Source organism: Uranotaenia lowii, chromosome 1 (assembly GCF_029784155.1).
Source record: "Uranotaenia lowii strain MFRU-FL chromosome 1, ASM2978415v1, whole genome shotgun sequence".
Classification (NCBI taxonomy): Eukaryota; Metazoa; Arthropoda; class Insecta; order Diptera; family Culicidae; genus Uranotaenia; species Uranotaenia lowii.
The window spans coordinates 80500762-80526391 of NC_073691.1; the positions used below are offsets into that span (position 1 = coordinate 80500762).

Genomic DNA, 25630 nt, shown 5'->3' on the forward strand with positions numbered 1-25630 from the left:
TGGTTGAATACTTAAACAATATGTTTTTTTCGTGTAGATTGGGGAAACGATAAAAAATCAATTCGAAAGTATAATGAAATGTATGCATCAAAAATTATCAGGTATTTATTTCTTCATAGGGATGACGTATCGCTTGAGATAGCGTAGATTTATGAAGGTAATCCGTCATTGGAACATGTTTTTGATTGTTTTGAAATATTATACATGTTTTCCTAAATGGTTGTTTAAATCAACACTTCTCGGAGCCAGATATCTGTAAAATGAATGTGTGGTTTAAGTAGTCTGTGGTTGAAGCTTCAAAACGATTAACATTTTGTTCAGTTATAGGGACTCATATCAACATTTAATTGAAGCATAAAAGTGTTTTGAACGACTTTTATAAAATTTGGATTTATCTGAGTATGCTTTTTTGTATAATTTTCATGTTGTTCTTTGAGCGTGTCGTGCGATGTTTATGTTACAGTGTTCACCAATGTTGGCGCTGCTGTCGAAAAAAAAGGATACACTGAAAAATATTTTTTGTTTATTTTCTTGTTAACGATCTCAACAAAACAGAACAAAACAAGCATTTCCACAAATAGTCCTGATTCTGGCGATTCTAGTGAATTTAATTGATTTTTTGAAGGTATACATTGATTTAAGAACCGGTTTTCTTTGAACTAAAGGTTGTCATTGTTATATTCTATGTAATATGGTTCGATAAATCGTTCATAGCCAACCAAAGGTAAGCCACATTTCCCTAATTTTAATATTCAATGTCGTCCTATTCATTACATAACTAGATATGCAAAATTGCACTGATATTCCAGTTGGGAATTCTACCATTAAATAAACCGTTAAAACTTTTGAACATGTCTGCATTAAATAACTGTAATTTTCGAAAAAGGAGCGCACTAATCTTTCTTTCGTTTGCAGTATGTCACTGTACCATGCTAATGCCGGCCAGGCCGAAATCATTCGAACAATTGAAAAAGATCAAACCTACATCAATGAAATACGCAGTCAACTCAGCGATATTCTGCTGCTAGTGAGCCAAAAGAATTGGTTCAAATATCAACACCTGTGTAAGCTGGCCGCAGAAATACTCTACCATCACTATGCCATTGCACACAATCTGCAGACGCTTGGGGAAGAATATACCGGTATCATCCAGGTGGACTCCAACTATGTTATGCTTCCCAATAAAGCAGTAAGTTTAGACTGTTGAGATTGGTGTCTTGCTTAGGAAACAGTCCTTGTTTTTTATTCCAACATTTTTCAGCTTCAGTTCTTTTCCATTCTGCTGGAATACGGTGGGGAGCATGTGGTCGAACGGATTCTGAGACGTATGCAGCTGGAGATCGATCGAAGCGATGAGCTGTTGCCCGAGGCCAAAGTCAACCTGATACGGCTCATAGATGGCTTGAAGTTTATCGTGCCATACGTGCGAGGATTTCACACCAGTCTGTTCTATATCTACGGCGGAAAGAATCACATCTCGAAGCGCCTGATGGGAATCAATTATGTAAGTTTCTAACCTTCTAATGTAATTACGTATTTAATCCATTAACATTTCCATGAAAATTACGGTAACCTTAAAGTTATACATAACTTTATGAAGAGATTAACCGCCGTAATTTATATTTGTAGCTTTAATTTATCGGCCTTAGCGGTGAAAAGTGATGTCCTTTTTAGTAGGGACATCTAAAGATAATGATTTTTTTTATATAGATGGATGGAAGGCTAGATAAAATGAAAGATGGTGAAAATGAGCGGGTAGAATTTATTTAGAAGCATTATCATCACATATCAAATTTTTTGTTCCTCACGGGCCTACTGCTATGAAGTGGTAGATACATATAGAGTTGCATCTACCACCACACATGGTAAGCCCCACAAGGGAAAACTTGCAGTGCGGACGAACTGCCCTGCTGCCCTGAAACTATAAGAATTGTCTGAATTGACTTCCATCGATTGATCTTTCTCACGTTGTAACGTTTTGTGTGGCTAAACGAAAGAATTTTAAGTAAGATTTAAGAAAACTAGGTCCAATTCAAGCATTGGCTTAAGCGCCAAACTTACTGAGAAGTTTGCCAACACTCGCGTTTTGCCCGGCGGCTAGCGGGAAGTCGTGGGTCCGTAGCATGTCTAGAGGACACAAGTTAAACTCAAATTCAGATATTTTGGAAGAAGTATTCTACAATTTGTATTCATCGAAGTTCTTCACAAAAACACTGTCGTTACTTTGGCCAATTTAAAAAAAAAATCGCGAGCGCTCACGCACAGCTTGAAGATCAGCGGATGCGGCTTCCGTAGACTAGGGCGGGCAAGATAGTACTTAGAAATCCAGAAGAATCCAAAAAAAAGGCCGCTGGTGTCCTAATTGGAGACCACGGAACACTTAGTCACGTATCAAACACAAAACTGAAAGCGACTTACTCGGCCTCTTCCGATTTTTTTCCGCCAGATTGCGAGAGCGATCGTTCTTTCTTTTTACACTCTTTCGGTTATTTGTTTTAGGCAATGAAAATTGCCGATCCCGCAATGAACGGTCTGTGAAAGACGGGTCTAAAACCCCTGATCGCTCTCGCGAAACTTGATCCCGTGGCACGCTGATCATCTTGGCTCGGAGTGATGCTAGAAGACCGAAGATCGCAACTTTGATGGATTGTACAGCACGGCAAACAACGATCACTAACTGAGCACTTCACGGGATAAAGCCCAAAGACGTAGTAAACTCGATCGCAGCATGCGCCCGCTCTTTTATAGATTCTGAACTCGTGCAGTCCACACCATATTTCTGCTGGCTTGCTGAGTGTGGATCGACCGGTTTTTTCCGTCTTGCCTCTTGATCGGTTGTTTCGCTAATCAGTGGTTCTCAATCTGAGCTGAACTTATAAAAATTGCTACAACGTTTACTTCGGGACGTGCTGTCTTAGAGTTTTCGGTGAGGTCGTCGAGTTTTCTCTGCATATTCAGTTGTCCTTGTTTATCTGCTTCATTGTCGAAGGATTTATCCACGGCGGTTTGGTCTAATGTCGATAGATCATCCATTCGATCAGATAAACAGTTGTAGTACGAAGAGAGTTCTAGTTTTTCTTGATGCGTTTCAGTATTATTTCTGGCGCTGAGATGTGTGGGAAAGTAAACACGATACTCTAGCGTAAATCATTTTTACTTCTTTCAAGCTACTCACTAATTATCTCACATTTTTATTTTTGTGAAAAAATATGAGATTACATTTCGCATTGCCAAACTATCCTGACCTTTGATTTCAAACGCTTGTCTTCTTCCAGATTTTGATACGAAACTGGCTCAAGGAAAATCATTCCATATACGGCTTTCGGATTTTGGGTGTAGTAACTCTGCTCCAATTAATTCTATCGTTGGTGGTAAAAATGAACGAGCATCGCAAGAAAGCAAAGGAACACAAAGCGAGCAACACAGGTAAGATAACCACAGCAGCACAGCAGCAACCCAAAAGACACAATCCACATTCCCAGAGCTCTCGCCGCTGTGCCCTCTGTATGGAAATGGCACAAGATTTGAGTGTTACCCAGTGTGGACACTTGTTCTGTTGGCACTGCATACTGAATTGGTTGGACGAACGACAGATTTGTCCCATCTGTAGGGAAGCGATCAAAAAGTCTCGGGTTGTAAGGTTGCAGAACTTTTAGAGGGAATGTTCGGTTATAATTTTTAGAATCCAGAATGTGGTTTTACGATTCTATTTATTGTATTAGTCTTAATATTTACATGTTCTAAGAAGCTCTTTTCAAGAGTATTTGATTTACTACCAATTGTGCTTGGATAGAATTTACGATTTGTTTGTTTTTCGTTTAAGGGGAAAAATATATACACAAAGTGGTGCCTTTGAAAGGCGGCACTGATGATTCCAAAGGCCTAAATAAATAAAATTGTTGTTTAAAAACTTTTCTTTTTTCTTCTTCTTTCGTACGCGCAGTGTGTAGTCTTTCGAGTATACAAACTAAATAACCAAAACTTAGTTGTGGGCTGGTTGGTTTTCCCGGGGTAGTTTATCGTACACTAACCCCATTGATTGTGATGACATTCCCTCTGATGGTCGGTTCCGGTTCGTACACTTCGTCATTGTTTCGCATTTCGTAGGGAGCGTCGTACAGTTGCTCGCTCGGTATTTGGTCGTAGATGTTTTCTCGCCCCCCGTTCATGTGCCTGCTGCTTATGCTATTGTTATTGCTAGCATTAATTCCATTAGAACTACTATTGTTAAATCTACTTGGTGGAGGCGGATGGCCGTTGGTTCCATTTGCGCCACCTCCTTGGAACGTATTGAATGTTACCAGGTTACCCCGGTTCGGTAGATCAAAGTTATGTCTACCGTTCTCGAGCGAGGAATAGGACATCACAGCAGCGTTCTGTTCGTCCTTGTGTTCTGCCGCTTGGACGTTTTCTGTGTTCTTCACCGGACGAGCCTTGTTGCGGTGTAGAAATAGTACTCCGATGAGAATCAGCAGGATCACGATTATCGCTGCGCCCACCGCAATACCCGTTCCAAGACTGTTCGTCTCCTGGGCATCGTTGACAATTACTAAAAAAAAAAACAGTCGGTTAAACGGCATAACGAAGATAAATTAACATTCTACAACTCACGTTCACAACGAGGTTCCTCGCCGCTCCACTTGCCGTCGTCCATACATTTTCGCAGATAGGGACCGATGCGATTGTAGTGCGGCACACAGTGATACTCCGCCGATCCACCGTAGACGGTCGATTCATTGACAACAATCACTCGCCCGTTCTCGATGTCCATCGGCCGTCCGCAGTCAATCACTGGAAATATAAAAAAATCGTTTTGACTAGTTGAGGTTTAGAGTCCGTCCCCACTTTTTTCGCTTGCACCACGTTCTTGACTCATGACATCTTAAAGCACCCCGCCAAGAAGGTCAATAAATGTTAGGCCTAGTTCACACTAGGCATCTTGCAAGATGCTCATGAGCTGCGATTTTTGTTATTAGACGAACTTTTCTGTCTGTCGTTGTTGGTGGAAACCTCCCGAATAAACAATTCGGCCGAAGAAGGTCAGCGTCTGCGTGCAGACGGATGGCGAAGAGGAGTTTTCTGGAAACGGCAAGAGATGCCCGGGATCCTAAAGTCCGGCAGGATCCGAGCGAAAAACGGGTAGAAGGGAAAGGCCAAGTTCCCGAACTGCCAACTGGGTGGCAGACGGTTGAGCGCTAAAGGAAAAAGGCCACGAAGGACAAAGCCAAACCCAAGTTCAAGCCCAAACCCAACCGAGTCAGGGACAAGGGGGAGGCGTTGGTGATGAAGGTACCGGAAGGTACTTACGCCGATGTCCTTCATCAGATGAGGACGAGCGAAAGGCTGGTGGACCTAGGAGGGGATTTCAGGAGAATCCGCCGAACATGTTCCGGCGAGATGATCCTCGAACTCCGACTTGGCTCGACGGTGAAAAGCACGGAGTACAGTGCCCTTATTCAGAGATAATTGGCGAGGCTGCGGAAATCCAAGCCCTGAGCACCACGGTTACCATCAGGGATAAAAACCTCGACGAGATAGCCACGGATGTTGAGGTTAAGGATGCGCTGAAGGATCTGTGTAAGATCGAAACGGATCAGATTTTGATCAGGATGCGAGAAGGGCCTCCCAAATCTGGGACCCAGATGACGTTCGTGAAACTTCCAGCTGCGGCAGCAAAAGCAGCACTCAAGTGTGGGCGGCTAAAGGTGGGATGGTCTATCTGCCAGATAGTCATTTACCAGCAACCGGAAAGGTGTTTCCGCTGTGTCGAGTACGGGCACAAATCATTCGCCTGCAAGGCCACTGATAGGAGTGACTTGTGCTGGCGGTGCGGTGAAGCCGGCCATCAGGCGGCTAGTTGCACCAAAGATGCAAAATGGACACAGGGCTGGCAACCCTAGATGATAGCCAAGGTCAACGGGATCTTCGCCTGTAGCTGCTACGTCCCCCCGAGGTGGTCTCTGGAGAGGTTCGGCGCCATGATGGACAAAATCGTACACCTCAACGCGTGTGCCGTAGAATGGGGTAGTCGTCTTACAAACCCCAGGGACCAGATTCTACTGGAAGCCTGACAAGGCTGAACGTAGACCTAGGGAATGTAGGCGATACGAAGACCTACCACAGGAATGGGAGTGAGTCCATCATCGACGTCACCTTCAGTAGTCCGGGCTGGAGGGTAAGTGATGCGTTCACCGTTAGCGATCACTTTGCGATTCGTTATCGTGTGGGCACAAGGTAGAACACACGGGCAGGTAGAAGAGGTACGACAACAGGAGCACGCTTCTGGAAGACAACACAATTCGACCAGAACGTCTGTGTCGAAGTGTGATGACAAGGAGGGCCAAGCGAAAGGACACTCGGCAACCCGTCTACTAATGGACGACAGAAATCGCTACTTACGCAGAAAGTGAGGTTCCTGCCAGCGAGAGCGGAGCGAAGAGTGCCCTACGCAATTGCGAGGTTTGCCCTCTGCAGGGCAATCAAGGCGAGCAAAATAGCACGATTCAGGCAATGCTGCAAGGACGCCAATGACAACCTCTGGGGCGACGCTTACAGGTCACACTCACCAGTATAGACGTATAATTTTGGAGGCCATATAGGTACATTAGCCCACATATTCTTGATTTGGATTGTATTGTCGTAATAAAATCATGCAATGTATTTAAATACGATAAAGAATATGCATGGGCCGCACAATGTAGGTGCAGATACGGATTGTCGTAATAAAATCATGAAATGCATTTAAATACGATAAAGAATATGCATGGGCCGCACATTGTAGGTGCAGATATACGAAAATGAGGTTAAATAACATTCTATACGATATAGTCTGTAAAATAAAATACGGCTTCTGGTTGTCTAGGGTCTTCCCAGACGTGTGGAAATGGCAGCGATTGGTGCTCCTGTTAAGCGGGCAAGCCACCAGGTAACCCATAAACATATCGCCTCTACACCGAAAGTGCTATCGGCCTATCCGATAAACAGTTCGGTTTTCGGAAAGGCCGCAGTACGGTGGATGCCATTCGACGTGTCATCGAAGAAGCAGACGGAGCCAGACTGAAGAAGAGGAGAGGAGACCGCTGGTCGCAGCTGCTTTAGATTCAACGAGCTGGGAATTCCTCGGTGATGCTGACAATTCAATACTGCGCGATGCGTTCTATACAAATCTTTACTCCGTTTTGAAACGAATCGTCCCCCTGAAGCGCCCACAAAGACACCAGTCATTCAGACATGAGTGGTGGAACTCTGAGCTTCGACGGCTGCGAAATCAGCTACGAAAGGCCCGCAAGAATTTCATCAAGAATCGTACCGAAAACCAGAGACATCGTTTGAGAAACTTAGAACGAGACTTTAAAGCGCTTAATGAGCAGCTTTACCGACAACATATCTTGCGCCTCCAAGAAAACCTTAAAAATGACCCAGCATCGTTTTGGAGACACTTTAAAAACAAAAAACGAAACGCAACTATCCCTGTAGATGTCAGTTTCAACGGCGTTACTTCACGTAACATAACTGAATCCACGAACATGTTTGCCGATTTTTTCCAAAGTGTTTTCAGTTCCTCCGACATTGTAGCAAACAACAACTACCTAGCCTCCATACAATCCCATGACGTGAATTTACCTTTGCCTTGCCTCACGGAGCAGGAAGTATACGAGCAATTGTCCGCAGCCGATCCAACTAAAGGTCCCGGTCCCGACAACATACCTCCGACGGTTTTGAAACATTGCGCTGCATCACTAGCTGCCCCCATTTGCTGTCTATTCAATCGTTCACTGAGAGAAAGAGTATTTCCAAGCGTGTGGCGAATTGCGGCGATCACTCCTATCTACAAATCGGGAAATGCACACTGCGTCGAAAACTACCGGCCAATTTCGCTTCTGTGTTCGATCTCCAAAATTTTTGAAGTTCTCATACATGGACGACTGTACGCTGCTGCCAAACCATTGATCTCCGATTCTCAGCACGGTTTCGTTAAAAAAAGGTCAACTGTCACCAATTTAATGTGTTACGTGAGCTCGTTGAGTAACAATCTGGAGAAGGTTGTCAAGTTGATTCTATTTACATCGATCTCGCGAAGGCGTTCGACCGCGTTCCGCACAAGATGCTAATAGCAAAGATGGATCAACTTGGCTTTCCAATCTGGTTGCTCGAGTGGATTTTGTCGTACCTATCACATCGCCACGCTTACACGAAGCTAAAAAATACATGCTCGAAGACATTTGCCACCCTGTCAGGAGTTCCTCAGGGAAGTCACCTGGGACCGCTGCTTTTCATCATTTTCGTGAATGACTTGTGTGCCACGCTTCAATCCGATTCGCTCCTGTACGCCGACAATCTGAAGCTTTTCAGTAAGGTCGTCAGTGAAGTTGATTGCCTTGCCTTGCAAGCCGATATTGCTAGACTTGATAACTGGTGTCATCTTAACGGAATGCTGGCTAACGCTAAAAAATGTAAGGTTGTCAATTTTTCCCGTGCACGTCGTGTTATCAATTTTGAATACCAACTTTGCGGAGAAAGCCTGGAGAATGTGTCGTCTATTCTGGACTTAGGTGTAAAAATTGATAACAGGCTTACATTTGCCGAGCACATCGCGCTTACCGCAGCTAAAGGATTTGCAATTCTCGGATTTCTGCGTCGAAACACTCGTGATTTTGATGACATTTACGCTTTGAAAGCCGTCTATTGCTCTTCGGTACGTAGCATCTTGGAGTATGCTGCACAGGTGTGGGCTCCCTATCAGAGCGCACAATGCTACCGCCTCGAACGTGTTCAGCGTAGTTTTGTTAGGTACGCTCTACGTCGCCTTCCTTGGAATGAACCGCTTCAGCTTCCACCATATGAGCAAAGATGTGCCTTAATAAACCTAGCCACACTCGAAAAACGCCGAACCGAACTGCAGCAAACCTTCATATGTGATGTGTTAACTTACCGCATTGACTCAGCATACATTCTCCAACGGGTCAATATGTATGCATCCACTAGGACACTCCGACAACGCCAGTTTCTCTGGATACCTTACCACCGTACTACTTATGGAAGAAACCATCCGATAGATAAATGTTGTGAACGTTTCAATTTAGTGTACCATCTGTTCGATTTTAACATGAGTAAGCGTAGTTTTAAATTAGTTTTAAGCAGATTCCCTTAGATTTTAAGTTATAAGTCTGCATGGTAATTTAACCAAAGACCAATCAATAAATAAATAAGTAAAAGACCGGTTTTGCGCAGTGGTCACCCTTGACGTGAAGAACGCCTTCAACAGCGTCTACCCGGAAGCCGAAGTAACCTTCGAGACATAGCTTACAAGTACGAAGACCTTTTCAAAGAAGACGCACGAACCCTGGACGATCCTGCATTCTCCTTCTGCGAAATCTGAGGAGTTCAAGCTCTCCGAAATCGATGACGACAAGTTCAAATGGCGTTGTTTAAACCGATGATCGGCTCGGTTAAATATCGCACGACTGAAGCAGCCTGAGGTCGCTGCAGACTTCGTGCAATCGGTCGAAGCAGCGCTGCCGGAATAGGACGAGCTTGATGAAGCTCCTCGCGAGGACTGTTTGGATACCATCAAGACAGCCATCAACGGTGCTGCGGAGCACGTCGTCGGGCATGTGGAACGAACTCGATGGAACGACTGGCTCGACGAGGAGTGTAGGAGGGTGATGGACAAATAGAACGCCACGCGGTTGTCTGGGAAGTGGAGCGTGATTTGGCGAATGTGGGATTTCCGAGAAATTGGAGAATGGTTGCCATGGACCGAGTGAATTTTAGGAATTATGTTCATCAAGCTATGTCGTGAGACGGAATACTATGAAAATAAAATAATAAATAAAATGGGAAGATCGTAACAATAGGAGCAGTGAACCAGTGCCACCAAAGCTATGAAAGCCGACTGTTTCTGCGACCTGCGACCCTTCTTGGGGATTGAATTCCCAAGGGCCCTTAGTGGTTTTAGTGGGACGACCTAACTCACGGTGGCAAAAACACCCGAAAAAACTCGTTAAGATTATATGGAAGGCCCTTATAGATATGAGGCGGATACAGAATAACAGATTTGTGTATTGCAATGCCCAACAAACCTACAAGTTTGTTTAGACATTCGCAGAGAAGCTTCATGCATGATCATTTCATAAGATTCAAAAACGGTACTTACATTTGCACACCGGATTCCGTCCGGACCAGATACCGTTCGATTGGCACAGTCTCGAATCATTTCCCACCATGTAGCGTCCCTTGGCGCAGCTAAACTTGGCCGTGGTTCCCACCTTCCGGGCACCCTCGTAGCTGGCCGCCAAATTCTCCGCCAGGTTCGGCTCGTCACAGGTAATCTCGACGCAGGCCGGATTTTCGTGACTCCAGCTGCCGTCTTCCATGCAAAGGCGCCGCGAAACACCATCCAGCTTGAAGTTACTGTCACACTCGTACAGCGCAGCAGCTCCATAGTAGGTGGCATTGGTGGCTAACGTAACCCGACCATGCTTCGTCGGCGGTGGAGCATTGCAGTCCACGTCTACGGGAAAATGTTAGGTTCAAAAACTGAGAGAAAATTTGGGTTCAACCTTTCAAACTTACAAACACATTCCGGGATCTCTCCACTCCACAGGCCATTTTCCTCGCAGGTGATCAGAGGCTCTCCAACAATTTTGTAGCCCCTCTCGCAGCGATATTTGGCGAGCGCTCCGATTTTGTACGTCTGGACACTATTCGAGGGTACGTCCGATGTTCTGATTAACGTTCTTCCATACATTCGATCGTTGCCGGTGACGCTAAGAATGCTGTGAGGAGCGAAGGTCGGTTCCGGGCAACGGATTTCCTCACAGCGGGGAGCTGAATCGCTCCAGAGACCGCTCTCCAGGCAGATACGTTTTGGGCTTCCACTGAGCCGATGAGAGTTAGCGCATGAGTACACAACTTCTGATCCGAGGAATGTGGTGTTTTGGATGTATCGATGGGATCCGAAAGGAATGGCAGTCAGTGGACCACAATCGACGTACTCGCAATCGGGGGCATCACCACTCCAATGTCCCGATTCCAAGCACGTCAGAGTGTCATCCCCTCGAAGAATGTGTCCCGGATCGCAGTGATACTGAATAGACGAATGGATGTTGTAGTCGTAGCCGACCACGTATGAACCAGGTGGAACATGTGGCGTTTCACAGGTGATTACTGAAAAGGAAGGCAATTTTAATATCATTTATCCCCCTTTGAATGCGTTAAAAATTCTTACGCTCGCAAGCCGGTGCATTTCCGGACCATTTTCCATCCTTGGTACAGTACAGCTCTTGGGGTCCAACAAGCCAGTAGTCATCGTCACAGAAATACCGAACAACGGAACCGACAGTCGTTGAATCGTTGACCAGCAACATATTTCCGCGATCTGGCCGCGCAGGCATTCCGCAGTCCACGAAGCGACAAACCGGAGTCTTGCCGGTCCAATTTCCGCCAAGGCCGCACGACAGCACCGGTTCACCGATCAGTACGAACCCATAGTCGCAGGAGTACACGGCCGTCGAACCAGCCCGTCGCCCCGTAACCTTGATCGTTCCGCCCTGGATTGCCGGTGGCTCCGGACACCAATCGATCAGACACCGAGGATCAGTTCCGGACCAACCGTCGGCAAGGCAGGTACGGTTTTCATTGCCGATCAGGGTGTAGTTCTCGTGGCAAGTGTAGGTCGCCTTCACACCGAAGCTGGTCCGCTGCTCCGACAGAATGATTCCACCGTGTTCGATTTCCGGCAGCGGCCCACAGTCAACGTCTACAGAAAAATGAAATGAACGAGTATTTTTTTAACGGGAGTTTAGTCTTAATAATCCCATGACCAATGACCAGAATCGATATTTCTGAGTTGCTTGAAGTGTCTTTTGGAACTTGTTTGATATGTTTCTACTGAATACTTTCATGATTTGCGGCTCATCGATTGCTGTGCGACAATCGTTTGTGTTAGAGTATTATGTTTACATTTGACTCCCGTTTTTATACATTGCATGGATTTTTTATCATTCTAAGAGCAAAAGCGCTTATTAGGTTCTGTATGTATGTATGTTGGTTATCCACCATGGGTGCACGGATTCACCGCAGTTTTTGCCTAAGTATGTGTTCACGTGCATTATTTAGATTATTAAGTTCGACAAATCTCCAAAGCAGCGCGTAACACCATACCCGGACACCATGGTTTCGAATGAACTGTTATGGAGTGAATGTATTGTGTTGATATTCGGTATATTTTGGAAGAATGAGTCAATCAGCTGGACTAGTTTACTTACAGGTATTTCGGCATCCGTGTATATACCTGGCCAGCTGGCAACTGATTGAACATTCTTATATAGTAAGTTATAACAGGAAACACATCTTACCTGTCGGTCACTAATGGTACTCGAACCCAAAAGTTTTCTTGCCGATACCGAGAATCGAACTTAGTACGCCCTGCATACCAATACTAGACTCGCGCCAGCCTATTCGCTAGACCACATCGGCGTCAATCCTACATATCAGGCCGTAGATCATTTGGCCGAAAATCGTCAAGCTGTAGATCATCAGGCATTTGATCTTCAGGTCGTTAATCGTCAGATCGTAGATCATCAGGCGGTGGATCGTCTGGTTGTAGGCCGAGATTGTCAGACGGTACATCGTTAGGTCATAGATCTTCAAGCCGTAAATCATTAAGGTGTAGATCATCATGCCGTAGATTACCTACGGCCTGATGTTGTCGTCTCGTCGTAGATGGCCATAAATCGTCAGGCAGTAGATCACCAGGCCGTAGATCGCCAAGCCGTAGCTCCTTCGACCAAAGATCTTTAGACCGTAGATCGTCATGCCGTAGATCATCAGGCCGTATATCGTCAGACCACATACATCGTTATGCCATAATAGATCGTCAGGCCGTAGATCGTCAGGCCGTAGATCGTCAGGCCGTAGATCGTCATGCTGTGAATTGTCATGCTGGTACTAAATCCATAGATCGTCATGCCGTAGATCATTAGGCAATAAATTGTCATGCCGTAGATGGTCAGGCCCTAGATCGCCAGGCAGTAGATCATCAGGACGTAGATATTCAGGACGTAGATCGTCAAGACGTAGATCGTCGGACTGTAGATCGTCAGGCTGTAGATGGTCATGACAGTAGATGGTCATGACAGTAAATGGTCATGCTGTAGATGGTAGTAAATCCATAGATCGTCATACCGTAGATCATTTGGCCCAAAATCGTCAAGCCGTAGATCATCAGGGCGTGGATCGTCTGCGTATAGATCTTCAGGCCGTTAATCGTCAGATCGTAGATCATCAGGACGTAGATCGTCTGGTTGTAGGTCGAGATTGTCAGACGGTAGATTGTTAGGTCATAGATCGTCAAACCGTAAATCATTAAGGTGTAGATCGTCATGCCGTAGATTGATGTAGTCATCTGGTCGTACATGGCCATAAATCGGCAGGCAGTAGATCATCAAGCCGTAGATCGCCAGGCCGTAGATCGCTCGACAAAAGATCATTAGACCGTAGATCATCATGCTGAAGATCATCAGGCCGTAGATCGTCAGACCACATACATCGTTATGCCATAATAGATCGTCAGGCCGTAGATCGTCATGCTGTAAATGTTCATACTGGTACTAAATCCATAGATCGTTATGCCGTAGATCATAAGGAAATATATTGTCATGCCGTAGATGGTCAGGCCGTAGATCGCCTGGCAGTAGATCGTCAGACCGTAGATCCTCAGGACGTAGATCGTCAGGACGTAGATCTTCAGGACGTAGATCATCGGACTGTAGATCTTCAGGCCGTAGATCGCCAGACCATACATCGTCATGCCATAGAAGACCGTCATGCTGTAACTGGTCATGCTGTAAATGGTCATGCTGAAGATGGTAGTAAATCCATAGATCGTCATGCCGTAGATCATTAGGCTATACATTGTCATGCCGTAGATCATCAGGACGTAGATCGTCGGACTGTAGATCTTCAGGCCGTAGATCGCCAGATCATACATCGTCATGCCATAGTAGATCGTCATGCCGTAGATCATTAGACTGTAGATTGTCATGCCACAGATGGTCAGGCCGTAGATCGTCAGACCGTACATCGCCAGACCGTAGATCATCAGGCATTTGATCGTCTGGTTGTAGATCTTCAGGTCGTTAATCGTCAGATCGTAGATAGTCAGTCCATATTTTGTCTGGTTGTAGGCCGAGATCGTCAGGTGATAGATCGTTAAGTCATAGATCACCAAGCCGTAAAACATTAAGGTGTAGATCGTCATGCCGTAGATTACCTACAGCCAGGTGTTGTCGTCTGATCGTAGAAGATCTAGCGGTTGATTATCAGGCTGTAGATCGCCATGCCGTAAATCGCCAGGCACATACATCGTCATGCCATAGTAGATCGTCATGCTGTAGATGGTCATGCTGTAGATGGTCATGCTGTAGATGGTCATGCTGTAGATGGTCATGCTGTAAATGGTCATGCTGTAGATGGTAGTAAATCCATAGTTCGTCATGCCGTAGATCATTTGGAAAAAAATCGTCAAGCCGTAGATCATTAGGCTGTAGATCGTCTGCGTATAGATCTTCAGGCCGTTAATCGTCAGATCGTAGATCATCAGGCCGTAGATCGTCTGGTTGTACGCCGAGATTGTCAGACGGTAGATCGTTAGGTCATAGATCGTCAAACCGTAAATCATTAAGGTGTAGATCGTCATGCCGTAGATTACCTACGGCCCGATGTTGTCGTCTGGTCGTAGATGGCCATAAATCGTCAGACAGTAGACCACTAGGCCGTAGGTCGTTCGACCAAAGATCATTAGACCGTAGATCATCAGGCCGTAGATCATCAGGCCGTAGATCGTCAGATCACATACATCGTCATGCCACAATAGACCATCAGGCCGTAGATCGTCATGCTGTAGATGGAACTCAATCCATAGATCGTCGTGCCGTAGATCATTAGGCTATAAATTGTCAGGCCGTAGGTGGTCAGGCAATAGATCGCTAGGCAGTAGATCGTCAGGACGTAGATCGTTGGACTGTGGATCTTCAGGCCTTAGATCGCCAGACCATACATAGTCATGCCATAGTAGATCGTCATGCTGTAAATGGTCATGCTGTAGATGGTAGTAAATCCATAGATCGTCATGCCGTAGATCATTAGGCTTTAAATTGGCTTTAGATTAGGCTTTAGATCGTCAGAACATAGATCGTCAGGGTGTAGATCGTCGGACTGGAGATCTTCAGGCCGTAGATCGCCAGACCATACATCGTCGTGCCATAGTAGATCGTCATGCTGTAGATGGTAGTAAATCCATAGATCGTCATGCCGTAGATCATTAGGCTATAAATTGTCATGCCGTAGATTGTCAGGACGTAGATTGTCGGACTGTAGATTTTCAGGCCATAGTTCGCCGGACCATACATCGTCATGCCATAGTAGATTGTCATGCTGTAGATGGTCATGCTGAAAATTATAAAACCATAGATCGTCATGCCGTAGATCATCAGGCTGTAGATTGTCATGCCACAGATGGTCAGGCCGTAGATCATAAGACCGTAGATCGCCAGACCGTAGATCATCACGCAGTAGATCGTCTGGTTGTAGATCTTCAGGTCGGTTTTCGTCAGATCGTAGATCGTCATGCCGTAGATTACCTACGGCCTGATGTTGTCGTCTAGTCGTAGATGGCCATAAATCTTCGTGCTGTGGATCATCAGGCCGTAGATCGTCAGACCACATACATCGTCATGCCATAAAAGATCGTCAGATCGTAGATCGTCATGCTGTAAAGGTCTTGCTGTAGATGGTACTAAATCCATAGATCGTCATGCCGTAGATCATTAGGCTATTAATTGTCATGCCGTAGATGGCCAGGCCGTAGGTCGCCAGGCAGTAGATCGTCAGGACGTGGATCGTCAGACCGTAGATCATCAGGACGGTGATCGTCAGACCGTAGATCATCAGGCCGTAGATCTCCGGACTGTACATCATCAGGTCGTAGATCGCCAGACCATACGTCGTCATGCTATAGTTAGTAGATCGTCATGCTGTAAATGGTCATGCAGTAGATAGTATTAAATCCATAGATCGTCATGCCGTAGATCATTAGGCTATAAATTATCATGCCGTACATCGTCAGGACGTAGATCGTCAGACAGTAGATCTCCAACAATCTTTAACATATCAGTTTGAGAACTTTTTTCTTGGAATGTAATGTAACAACTAATCAAATTTTGTTCGTAAAACCGATCTATAGACAAGCAATGATGAAGTCGTGGTTACTTAAAATAGGTTGTGTACTTGAAAAACATCTAAAAATGGAAAGATTAAAAAGGACTAATGATCAAAAGAAACTTCAAACAACTCAGAATTTGTAACAACTACGTTGGTCCCGAAAGCATTACAAAGGTAAAGCGTGCTTACACTTGCAGGTCGGTGGCCGACCGCTCCAGACTCCGGAGCCCTGGCACAGGCGCTGCCCATCGCCGATCAGCGAGTGGCCCACCGGACAGTTGTAGCTGATGCTGGCCCCGATGGTGAAGTTTTTTCCCACAATGGTCGTATTGACCAGAGCTTCCGGCGATCCGCAGCTCAGGGGGCTGTGCTGGCAGATGAAGTTCAGATAGTCCAGATTGCAGCCGACGTCGTTCCACAGCCAGTTGCGGCCCCCGTCCAGCACGACACAGTTCTGCTCGCCGTTGTAGTTGTTCGGCTGATCTTTTCCCCAGGTCGGCTTCAGCACCGTATCTCCTGTAGGGTGGTGTAGAATGATAAAAGATGAGAGTGAGTTAGGAGAAAAAAAAACGAGGCAACACGCAATCCGCTGATGGATCGCCGTCGATGATAAGATAAGTGCCCTCCGAAAATGGTGCCAGCCAGCGGGCAGCAGCAGCTTCTTCAATCAGCTGGCGCTTCATAAACAAATTTCCAACTATTTAGCATGAACTATGGATTCTAATTCCATTGTTTTTCTCTGTTTTCAAACTGGAAACCGATTTTTTTTTGCGCCATTGCTTAAGGCAGCAGTAGGTTAACACACGAACGAGCATGTGGCCGGGGCCAGGTCGTCGTGATGCGTACGAAACGAGGGCTGGGAAAAGTTCCCAGCATTGTTCTTGGAAGATTACTGCTAAGCCAACCCGCGCGATCGATCAGCGCCCCCGAAAGCGAAAATAAGATGATCTCCATACACGACGCTGACGACGACGTTGGCCCCCCTCATGCCTGCCAGCCAGAGAAAAATTAAATCAAATATGACTCATAAATGTGGCTTTTAAGAGAAGGGGGAGGGGGATTGGAAATAGTTTGTTCGTTCATTAAATTGATTCCCACCGAATAACGGCACTCTTACTCTTACCATTTACCCACTTCCAGGTGCGGGACGTGATACTGGGATCTTTCTGGGCCCCGATCCACACCAGCTGCGTGCGGAGGTCGGTTTTGCGACGTTCCAGTTCCGAGATGATATAATCCGTCGTGGCCCCGCGGATGTTGTGTATTAGGTCACCGCCTGGAAGAAAAAATAAAATGAAGGGGAGGCATTAGAACATGGGAATTTCCTTTTGTAACATTGTGCACTATTTTGTTGGGTCATTATTCGGAATCAACTTTTCTTTTGAAAAATTGTGTGATGGTGTGGTAATATTGAATATTTGAACCCTCAACCTTTGTCAATGTAAATATTTCTTGTAATAAATTAGTATATCCGATAAGGGTTGAACAATTTAACTGCTGAGGTAATCTTAAACATGGATCGTGATATTGCTACTGGACTGTGATCCTCGATTATCATTTGTACAAAAACGCGAACAAATAAATTATTGATATTGTCTTGATCATAGATTTCGAAAACTGGATCATGGTTCTTAATCAATTGTCTTGAATCATTATTCCGCATTCTTTATTCTGTGTTACAATCCTTATCCTGAACGTTGATAAGAACCGCGATCGTGGATTCTGGCCCTGATCCTGAATCATTATCATGGATCCTGATACTAGATCTTGCTACCGAGTCCTTATTACTTGATCCTGATCCCGAACCATGGTCCATTTAATTTTGATTCGACTCTCTGATTTTGATACTGAACTTTGGTCTAGGACAGTGGTCGGCAACCTTTTGAGTTGGAAGAGCCAAAAACTTCAAATTTTCGAATTTTCAGAGTTTGAAAGAGCCACCTGAAAGATTTATTGTATTTGTTTTTCATAAAAAAAATCAAAATGAATAATGAACGTTAGGTTACGAAAATAATTTTAACCCATTAGAGTTTTTATCTACTTCTTGGATTTTTCTTTCAAATTTCTGATTCATTAAGTATATGGATTTTCTTCTGGATCGTCATCTCATCTAACATGGTTTGATTGTATATAAATTTGAATAACTAGGTTAGCAAATATCGAAACAAGAAAGTTTTAAATCCATATTAATCTTGAATGAACATGATGTCAAAACATATTTACAAATACACAGTATTTATAAGTTCTTCGGCAAAGAAAAGCGTTAAAAATACCAATGCAAAGGAAAATTAATTTTCTTAAAATTATCAAGTTTTTTAAGACATTCCCCAGACTTAGCTAATCCTTTCCAAAATCCAGAAGTATGAGGTAAAGTTCAACTAAAACTTATGTAGTCGAAAATATTTATCTTCAAAAACTATGCTCCTGACAACTGGTAGAATTTTATGTTTCTGGAAAATTCAAAAATCTCATGTTATTTAACAATTGATTCTTCAGTTTTGTGCGTCCAATTGAATGAAAAATGAATTGCAATACATTGTATATTATTCATCAATGCTCGCTTAAGCTGCTGCTGCTTGACCGGTATAAAACTGTAATAATGGGATTTTGTAGCCTTCATAGAACATTCGTGACAAATAATAAAGAAACAGTACATTTTAACTGGCAAAATCAGTTCAATGAAACTTTGAAAGTATCAAAACAAAAATTAATAAAAAATAAATCAACGGTGATAAACTTTCAATAAAGAATAAATTACGTCCCTTATTAAAACTTTGTTCAAAATTTGTGTGCTTTTGATGAATATTGGCTTTTTGAGTTTTAGATTGAGTTTTAAAATATTTTTTCATTCTCAATGTTGATTAGAGTTTGAAAAGCTGTCTTACTTTAAATTTCATGTATCTATTCACTTTTTTTAACCCGATATTTATTGACTTGGCTCTCCAGAATTTTTCTAAACTTATCCAGGCCGGCAAATCCGGGCATTGGATTTCTAAACTTAAAACTCATAACCGGGTAATATCCGGGAAAATCTAGCCGAAATCTATGTATTTGCCATAAGAAGGCAAGATAAAAGCTGAAAAATAAACACACGAAAAATGAATTTAAACAAAGCACATCAGCGGCATTCAAATCTTATCTCACAATTCCAAAAAATGCTTGCTAATTTATTTCGCTCAAATAAGTTATAAATTTGGAATTTCGTAAAATTTGTGAATAATCCTGATAAAAACCGGGCCTTTTTCCTCGATATCCAACCGGACCGTATGTGTTACGCGTCAAAGTTGAAAATATTTCTCGAAATGGTTTATTAATCCTAATAAGAGTTTGGAAGTTTCAACTGATTAATTTTATAAACGGCAAAAAAGTGATTGAAAGTGCTTATAATACAAATTTTGATGATGATTACGTTGTTTGATAACAAAACAGAGGCTGTCTAAAACTACTTTTTTGTAAATGATAAACTTTAATTTCCCTGTGTTTGTGATTGACTTATCTAGAAACACACACGTTTTGGAAATAAACAATTTGATTTAAGTTTTGTTGTTTTAAAACAACAGTTGTTCACTGAATTTACGATCGATAATAAAATAAATCTAAATCTCTATACTGATGCTTCAAAAACACTGAAAAGCAAGAAAAATGGTAAAGTTAAGCTTTGGCAAACACTCCTCTTTTTGTTCCTTTCCGCTTGTTCATACAGCGGATGCAGTTTTTAAAATTCACTTCTGGATCTGTGCCAGATCACAAGACTAAATTATCGTTTTAGCATGATTTTACAAATATTTTATTTAGAAATATTTACAATATTAGTACAGTGAACTAAAGAGCCGCAGCTTTACATCAAAAGAGCAGCATGCGGCTCGTGAGCCGCAGGTTGCTGACCTATGGTCTAGGATCCTGGATCCGGATTGCGAACTTTGATCCAGGATTCCAGGCCTTTATGTCGGATCCTTGCTGATTCTGGATTTTAAACCCAAAAACTTATCATGATACGCCGTGTATATCTCCTACTCTCTAAGCTCCACCTGGAGCCACAGACCTAGTTCTCACCTCGAACTGTTCTATTCGGGCTGGTACGCTTCAAGGCAATACTCATAGACGAGACCACTTCGGCAATACCTCTCATAATTACAACTCGAAGCCTGAACTCTTCTCTAATGACTTGAGAACCGACATCTCCTCGCAATGACTCGAGATTCCCACATAAACTTCTCCTCTTATGACTCGAGATCCGATCTCTCCTTGCATCGACCCGAGGTACACATACCTCTCCTCTGCACGACTCAAGGCCCGATCTTTCCTCTAACGTCTCGAGATCTGACCTCTCCTCGTAATTACTCGAGGCAAACACTCATACCCCTCCTCTTGTTGATTAAAGGGCTGACTCGACCTCTCTTCGTAAAGACTCGGGGATGACCAAACGGGGATGTCATGTCATTGTCATGTCATGTCATTGTCATGTCATTGTCATGTCATTGTCATGTCATTGTCATGTCATTGTCATGTCATTGTCATGTCATTGTCATGTCATTGTCATGTCATTGTCATGTCATTGTCATGTCATTGTCATGTCATTGTCATGTCATTGTCATGTCATTGTCATGTCATTGTCATGTCATTGTCATGTCATTGTCATGTCATTGTCATGTCATTGTCATGTCATTGTCATGTCATTGTCATGTCATTGTCATGTCATTGTCATGTCATTGTCATGTCATTGTCATGTCATTGTCATGTCATTGTCATGTCATTGTCATGTCATTGTCATGTCATTGTCATGTCATTGTCATGTCATTGTCATGTCATTGTCATGTCATTGTCATGTCATTGTCATGTCATTGTCATGTCATTGTCATGTCATTGTCATGTCATTGTCATGTCATTGTCATGTCATTGTCATGTCATTGTCATGTCATTGTCATGTCATTGTCATGTCATTGTCATGTCATTGTCATGTCATTGTCATGTCATTGTCATGTCATTGTCATGTCATTGTCATGTCATTGTCATGTCATTGTCATGTCATTGTCATGTCATTGTCATGTCATTGTCATGTCATTGTCATGTCATTGTCATGTCATTGTCATGTCATTGTCATGTCATTGTCATGTCATTGTCATGTCATTGTCATGTCATTGTCATGTCATTGTCATGTCATTGTCATGTCATTGTCATGTCATTGTCATGTCATTGTCATGTCATTGTCATGTCATTGTCATGTCATTGTCATGTCATTGTCATGTCATTGTCATGTCATTGTCATGTCATTGTCATGTCATTGTCATGTCATTGTCATGTCATTGTCATGTCATTGTCATGTCATTGTCATGTCATTGTCATGTCATTGTCATGTCATTGTCATGTCATTGTCATGTCATTGTCATGTCATTGTCATGTCATTGTCATGTCATTGTCATGTCATTGTCATGTCATTGTCATGTCATTGTCATGTCATTGTCATGTCATTGTCATGTCATTGTCATGTCATTGTCATGTCATTGTCATGTCATTGTCATGTCATTGTCATGTCATTGTCATGTCATTGTCATGTCATTGTCATGTCATTGTCATGTCATTGTCATGTCATTGTCATGTCATTGTCATGTCATTGTCATGTCATTGTCATGTCATTGTCATGTCATTGTCATGTCATTGTCATGTCATTGTCATGTCATTGTCATGTCATTGTCATGTCATTGTCATGTCATTGTCATGTCATTGTCATGTCATTGTCATGTCATTGTCATGTCATTGTCATGTCATTGTCATGTCATTGTCATGTCATTGTCATGTCATTGTCATGTCATTGTCATGTCATTGTCATGTCATTGTCATGTCATTGTCATGTCATTGTCATGTCATTGTCATGTCATTGTCATGTCATTGTCATGTCATTGTCATGTCATTGTCATGTCATTGTCATGTCATTGTCATGTCATTGTCATGTCATTGTCATGTCATTGTCATGTCATTGTCATGTCATTGTCATGTCATTGTCATGTCATTGTCATGTCATTGTCATGTCATTGTCATGTCATTGTCATGTCATTGTCATGTCATTGTCATGTCATTGTCATGTCATTGTCATGTCATTGTCATGTCATTGTCATGTCATTGTCATGTCATTGTCATGTCATTGTCATGTCATTGTCATGTCATTGTCATGTCATTGTCATGTCATTGTCATGTCATTGTCATGTCATTGTCATGTCATTGTCATGTCATTGTCATGTCATTGTCATGTCATTGTCATGTCATTGTCATGTCATTGTCATGTCATTGTCATGTCATTGTCATGTCATTGTCATGTCATTGTCATGTCATTGTCATGTCATTGTCATGTCATTGTCATGTCATTGTCATGTCATTGTCATGTCATTGTCATGTCATTGTCATGTCATTGTCATGTCATTGTCATGTCATTGTCATGTCATTGTCATGTCATTGTCATGTCATTGTCATGTCATTGTCATGTCATTGTCATGTCATTGTCATGTCATTGTCATGTCATTGTCATGTCATTGTCATGTCATTGTCATGTCATTGTCATGTCATTGTCATGTCATTGTCATGTCATTGTCATGTCATTGTCATGTCATTGTCATGTCATTGTCATGTCATTGTCATGTCATTGTCATGTCATTGTCATGTCATTGTCATGTCATTGTCATGTCATTGTCATGTCATTGTCATGTCATTGTCATGTCATTGTCATGTCATTGTCATGTCATTGTCATGTCATTCATGTCAGGTCCTCCCTGTCCCAACATCAAGTTTTTTTTACACGGTTTTCTGGAATTAACGCGATTTTTTTACGCGGTTCGTAGGAGAGATAAGGGCATAACGAGCTCCCGGGGCATAATTAGCAACCCTCTTTTCTACAAAAGTACGTATTTTGTTTAATAAATTTTCATGAGGATTTGTTTCATACTTCCTATAGTATTAATTTTTCACTAAAAAATTTATCTCCTTAACATCTTTACAGAGATATTTTAAAAAACCCAGCTAGGTTCTCAAGTGACGAAAATATTATAATTTTTGAGCACCACGAAATAATCTCTTATGGCATTAAGATCATCTTGAACTTTAATGTACGCATTGCAGTATTATGTACACATTGTTTTTAAATTTTCACCATCATAAAATTTTTGATTTTTCACTTTAATCAATTTTAAAACACGTTTTTACTTAAATTTGTCGGCTCGGGCGAACAGAGCAATTTTAATCGGGGCACGATGAGCGTTTTCTGCCGTATAATCTAGCAGCGAATTCAACTCGATGTAGTCAACTGAATTTTAGAGCTACAGCTTGACTAGTTTACGTCTGACGTTGTGGCATATTGGTAAGGTGTCGGAGAGGTAATCAAAAGACTAGAGTTTGATTTCTGTTCGAGGTGATTTTTTTCCATTTACCATTCATGATCGATTATTGTGATTGTTGCATTTCATGGTAGGAAGCATCTTGGCGGGTGATGCAAAGCACCAAAAACATAATGTATGAGTGTGTGTGAATTGCTTGTATTCTACAAAAAGTCATACATTATTCCAGTATTGCTTTGTTTGAAGGATCTACGCCTCACCGTTTAGTGTAAAATGCATCGATCATGAATGGTAAATGAAAAAAAAAAACACTTTTAACAGGTATCGAACTCGAGCCTACTGATCAGGGCTCGGAATCGTCGAATTTTTAGGTTCATGCCTGATATATTGTACCTCGCGTAACTTTTGATCCCATCGATAGAACTTTTCAAAAACTTCAGACATGTTAGCATTATATTTCAACAATCACTCTGCAAAATTAAAAAAAAAATGTATTGTAGTTTCTGAGATATTGCAGTTTGAATGGTAAAAGTTCAAAAAGTCCGATTTTCGCAGAATTACTCGGTATCTCAGACCACACAAACTCCAGAAAGCTCAAATTTTGTGGTATAATAGTGTGATAGTTGATCTATCTAACGCAGAAAATTTGATCAAAAAATATCATCAGAGTAAAAAGTTATGGAAGTTCAAAGTCGAAGTGACAGTGTGCGTGCTTCTATACAATTATGAACGGTACTGTATATGATCATTATGAAATTGTACATATTGTGACATTTGTAACAGAAAATTAGACTTACCATGCGATTGACAAACTTGTCGAGCCTTATCGAAACTCTCCCCCCGGGTGATGTGGAACTCGTAGCACGTTTTGGCAAAGGTGGTCAAAACCGTATCGGCGTTCAGATTCGGAGCCGCACAACGATCCGGTGAAAACTCATCATTGGAGAAAACTTCTACCTCACACAAACTGAGACTGCTTTCCACGCCCACCAGCTGTATCGTAACGTACTGCCCAATGAGTGGTCTTGCGCAAGTAAAACTCTTCGTCGTTCCTTCGTCCATCGTTCCCGGATACCAGGCACACAGAGGGTTTCGCTGCAAATCCGTGCTGCTGTTACCCACGCGGATTTCCAAATCCTGCAGCGGCTGGTGACCACAGCAACCTCGAGTCGTAATCCGAACCACACGCACGGCTTCCGGGGTGAGTAGATCGACTCGCCACCAGGGCGATGGCTCTTTCTGCGTTTCCGAGCACTCCTGGCCGTCCGGGTTCTGGTTACCCGGTTTGCCGTCATTGGCGAAACCCGCCGGGCCGGCTCGTGTTGCCGATGATTGATTTACTGGCTTTCGGTAAGCCACATTGGTGCCTGGAAAGGAGTAAGTAAAGTGAAGGGTTGGTTTCATTACATGCATTGAAATCGATCTAAAGGTTTCATATTTGGTATCATTATTCATTGGGTTAGCTAATGGTAGACAATGTGCAACTCGAGACCCCATACACCCAACCTTCGGGTAGTGGTCATATCACCTCTTGTCTTACAACTCCGATTCTCAACCTCCCCGTGGTGCTAGCTGGGGTGCGAGCAACTTTAGCGGAGATCGGGTACCCAACCCCGGTGGATGCTATGGTCGCATGCAAACCGAGACGGGGGCAAACCCCTAATTCCAAGGTGTTACGCGAGCAACCGTGCCGAAGGATGAATGGGCAGGGGGGTTTAATCCTGCCCTCTAACGGAGCCTGTGGGGAACCAGGGTGCACCCCACAGTATATATCCCTTACTGTGTTAAAGCAGGGCACTGACACAGCGGACCATTTCTTCCCTAGCTACTCGTGGGATTCAAATAATGAAAAAAAAAATATAGCGAGTGCCGACTGCTTGTCTCAGCCGGAACCTATGGAAGCCACAGAAGGTGAGCTCGAGAGACAGCTCTCTATCGAGTCGTTCACGGGAGTGCCATCCATTTCCTCTTCCGCCTTGGACTCCCCCGCGGAAGACGAGAGCATCGATGATGGGGTTAATGTCACCATCAAAAAGATCGACACGCCAATCAAAGAGAAAAACTTAGATACTCGGCAACTAAGT

The 25630-nt window shown here is 43.2% G+C and overlaps 2 protein-coding genes across 2 annotated transcripts in view; one reads left to right on the top strand and one right to left on the bottom strand.

Moving 5' to 3' along the window:
* Nucleotides 1–552: 552 nt before the first annotated feature.
* Nucleotides 553–3910, top strand: LOC129753630 (peroxisome assembly protein 10-B). Its single transcript, XM_055749466.1, has 4 exons — nt 553–724; nt 916–1189; nt 1262–1504; nt 3276–3910. Exons 2-4 carry the CDS (start codon nt 917–919, stop codon nt 3654–3656), a joined length of 897 nt encoding a protein of 298 aa, XP_055605441.1. The 5' UTR covers nt 553–724; nt 916; the 3' UTR covers nt 3657–3910.
* LOC129753622 (sushi, von Willebrand factor type A, EGF and pentraxin domain-containing protein 1) overlaps nt 3699–25630 on the bottom strand; it is a 160547-nt gene continuing 138615 nt past the window's right edge. Inside the window, exons 3-10 of the mRNA XM_055749457.1 lie at nt 24344–24913; nt 17348–17500; nt 16414–16740; nt 11231–11761; nt 10576–11169; nt 10157–10513; nt 4612–4791; nt 3699–4549 (exon numbers count right to left, since the gene is read on the bottom strand). Of these exons, the coding sequence (XP_055605432.1) occupies nt 4017–4549; nt 4612–4791; nt 10157–10513; nt 10576–11169; nt 11231–11761; nt 16414–16740; nt 17348–17500; nt 24344–24913 (3245 nt within the window). The 3' untranslated portion in view covers nt 3699–4016. The remainder of the gene's footprint in view (nt 4550–4611; nt 4792–10156; nt 10514–10575; nt 11170–11230; nt 11762–16413; nt 16741–17347; nt 17501–24343; nt 24914–25630) is intronic.

Excerpts from the sequence above, each read along its gene's own strand:
- LOC129753630 (XM_055749466.1), top strand. The coding sequence starts at position 917 with ATGTCACTGTACCATGCTAATGCCGGCCAGGCCGAAATCATTCGAACA. Across the intron at positions 1,190-1,261 it reads TTATGCTTCCCAATAAAGCA|CTTCAGTTCTTTTCCATTCT; the intron begins GTAAGTTTAGAC and ends AACATTTTTCAG. Across the intron at positions 1,505-3,275 it reads GCCTGATGGGAATCAATTAT|ATTTTGATACGAAACTGGCT; the intron begins GTAAGTTTCTAA and ends GTCTTCTTCCAG.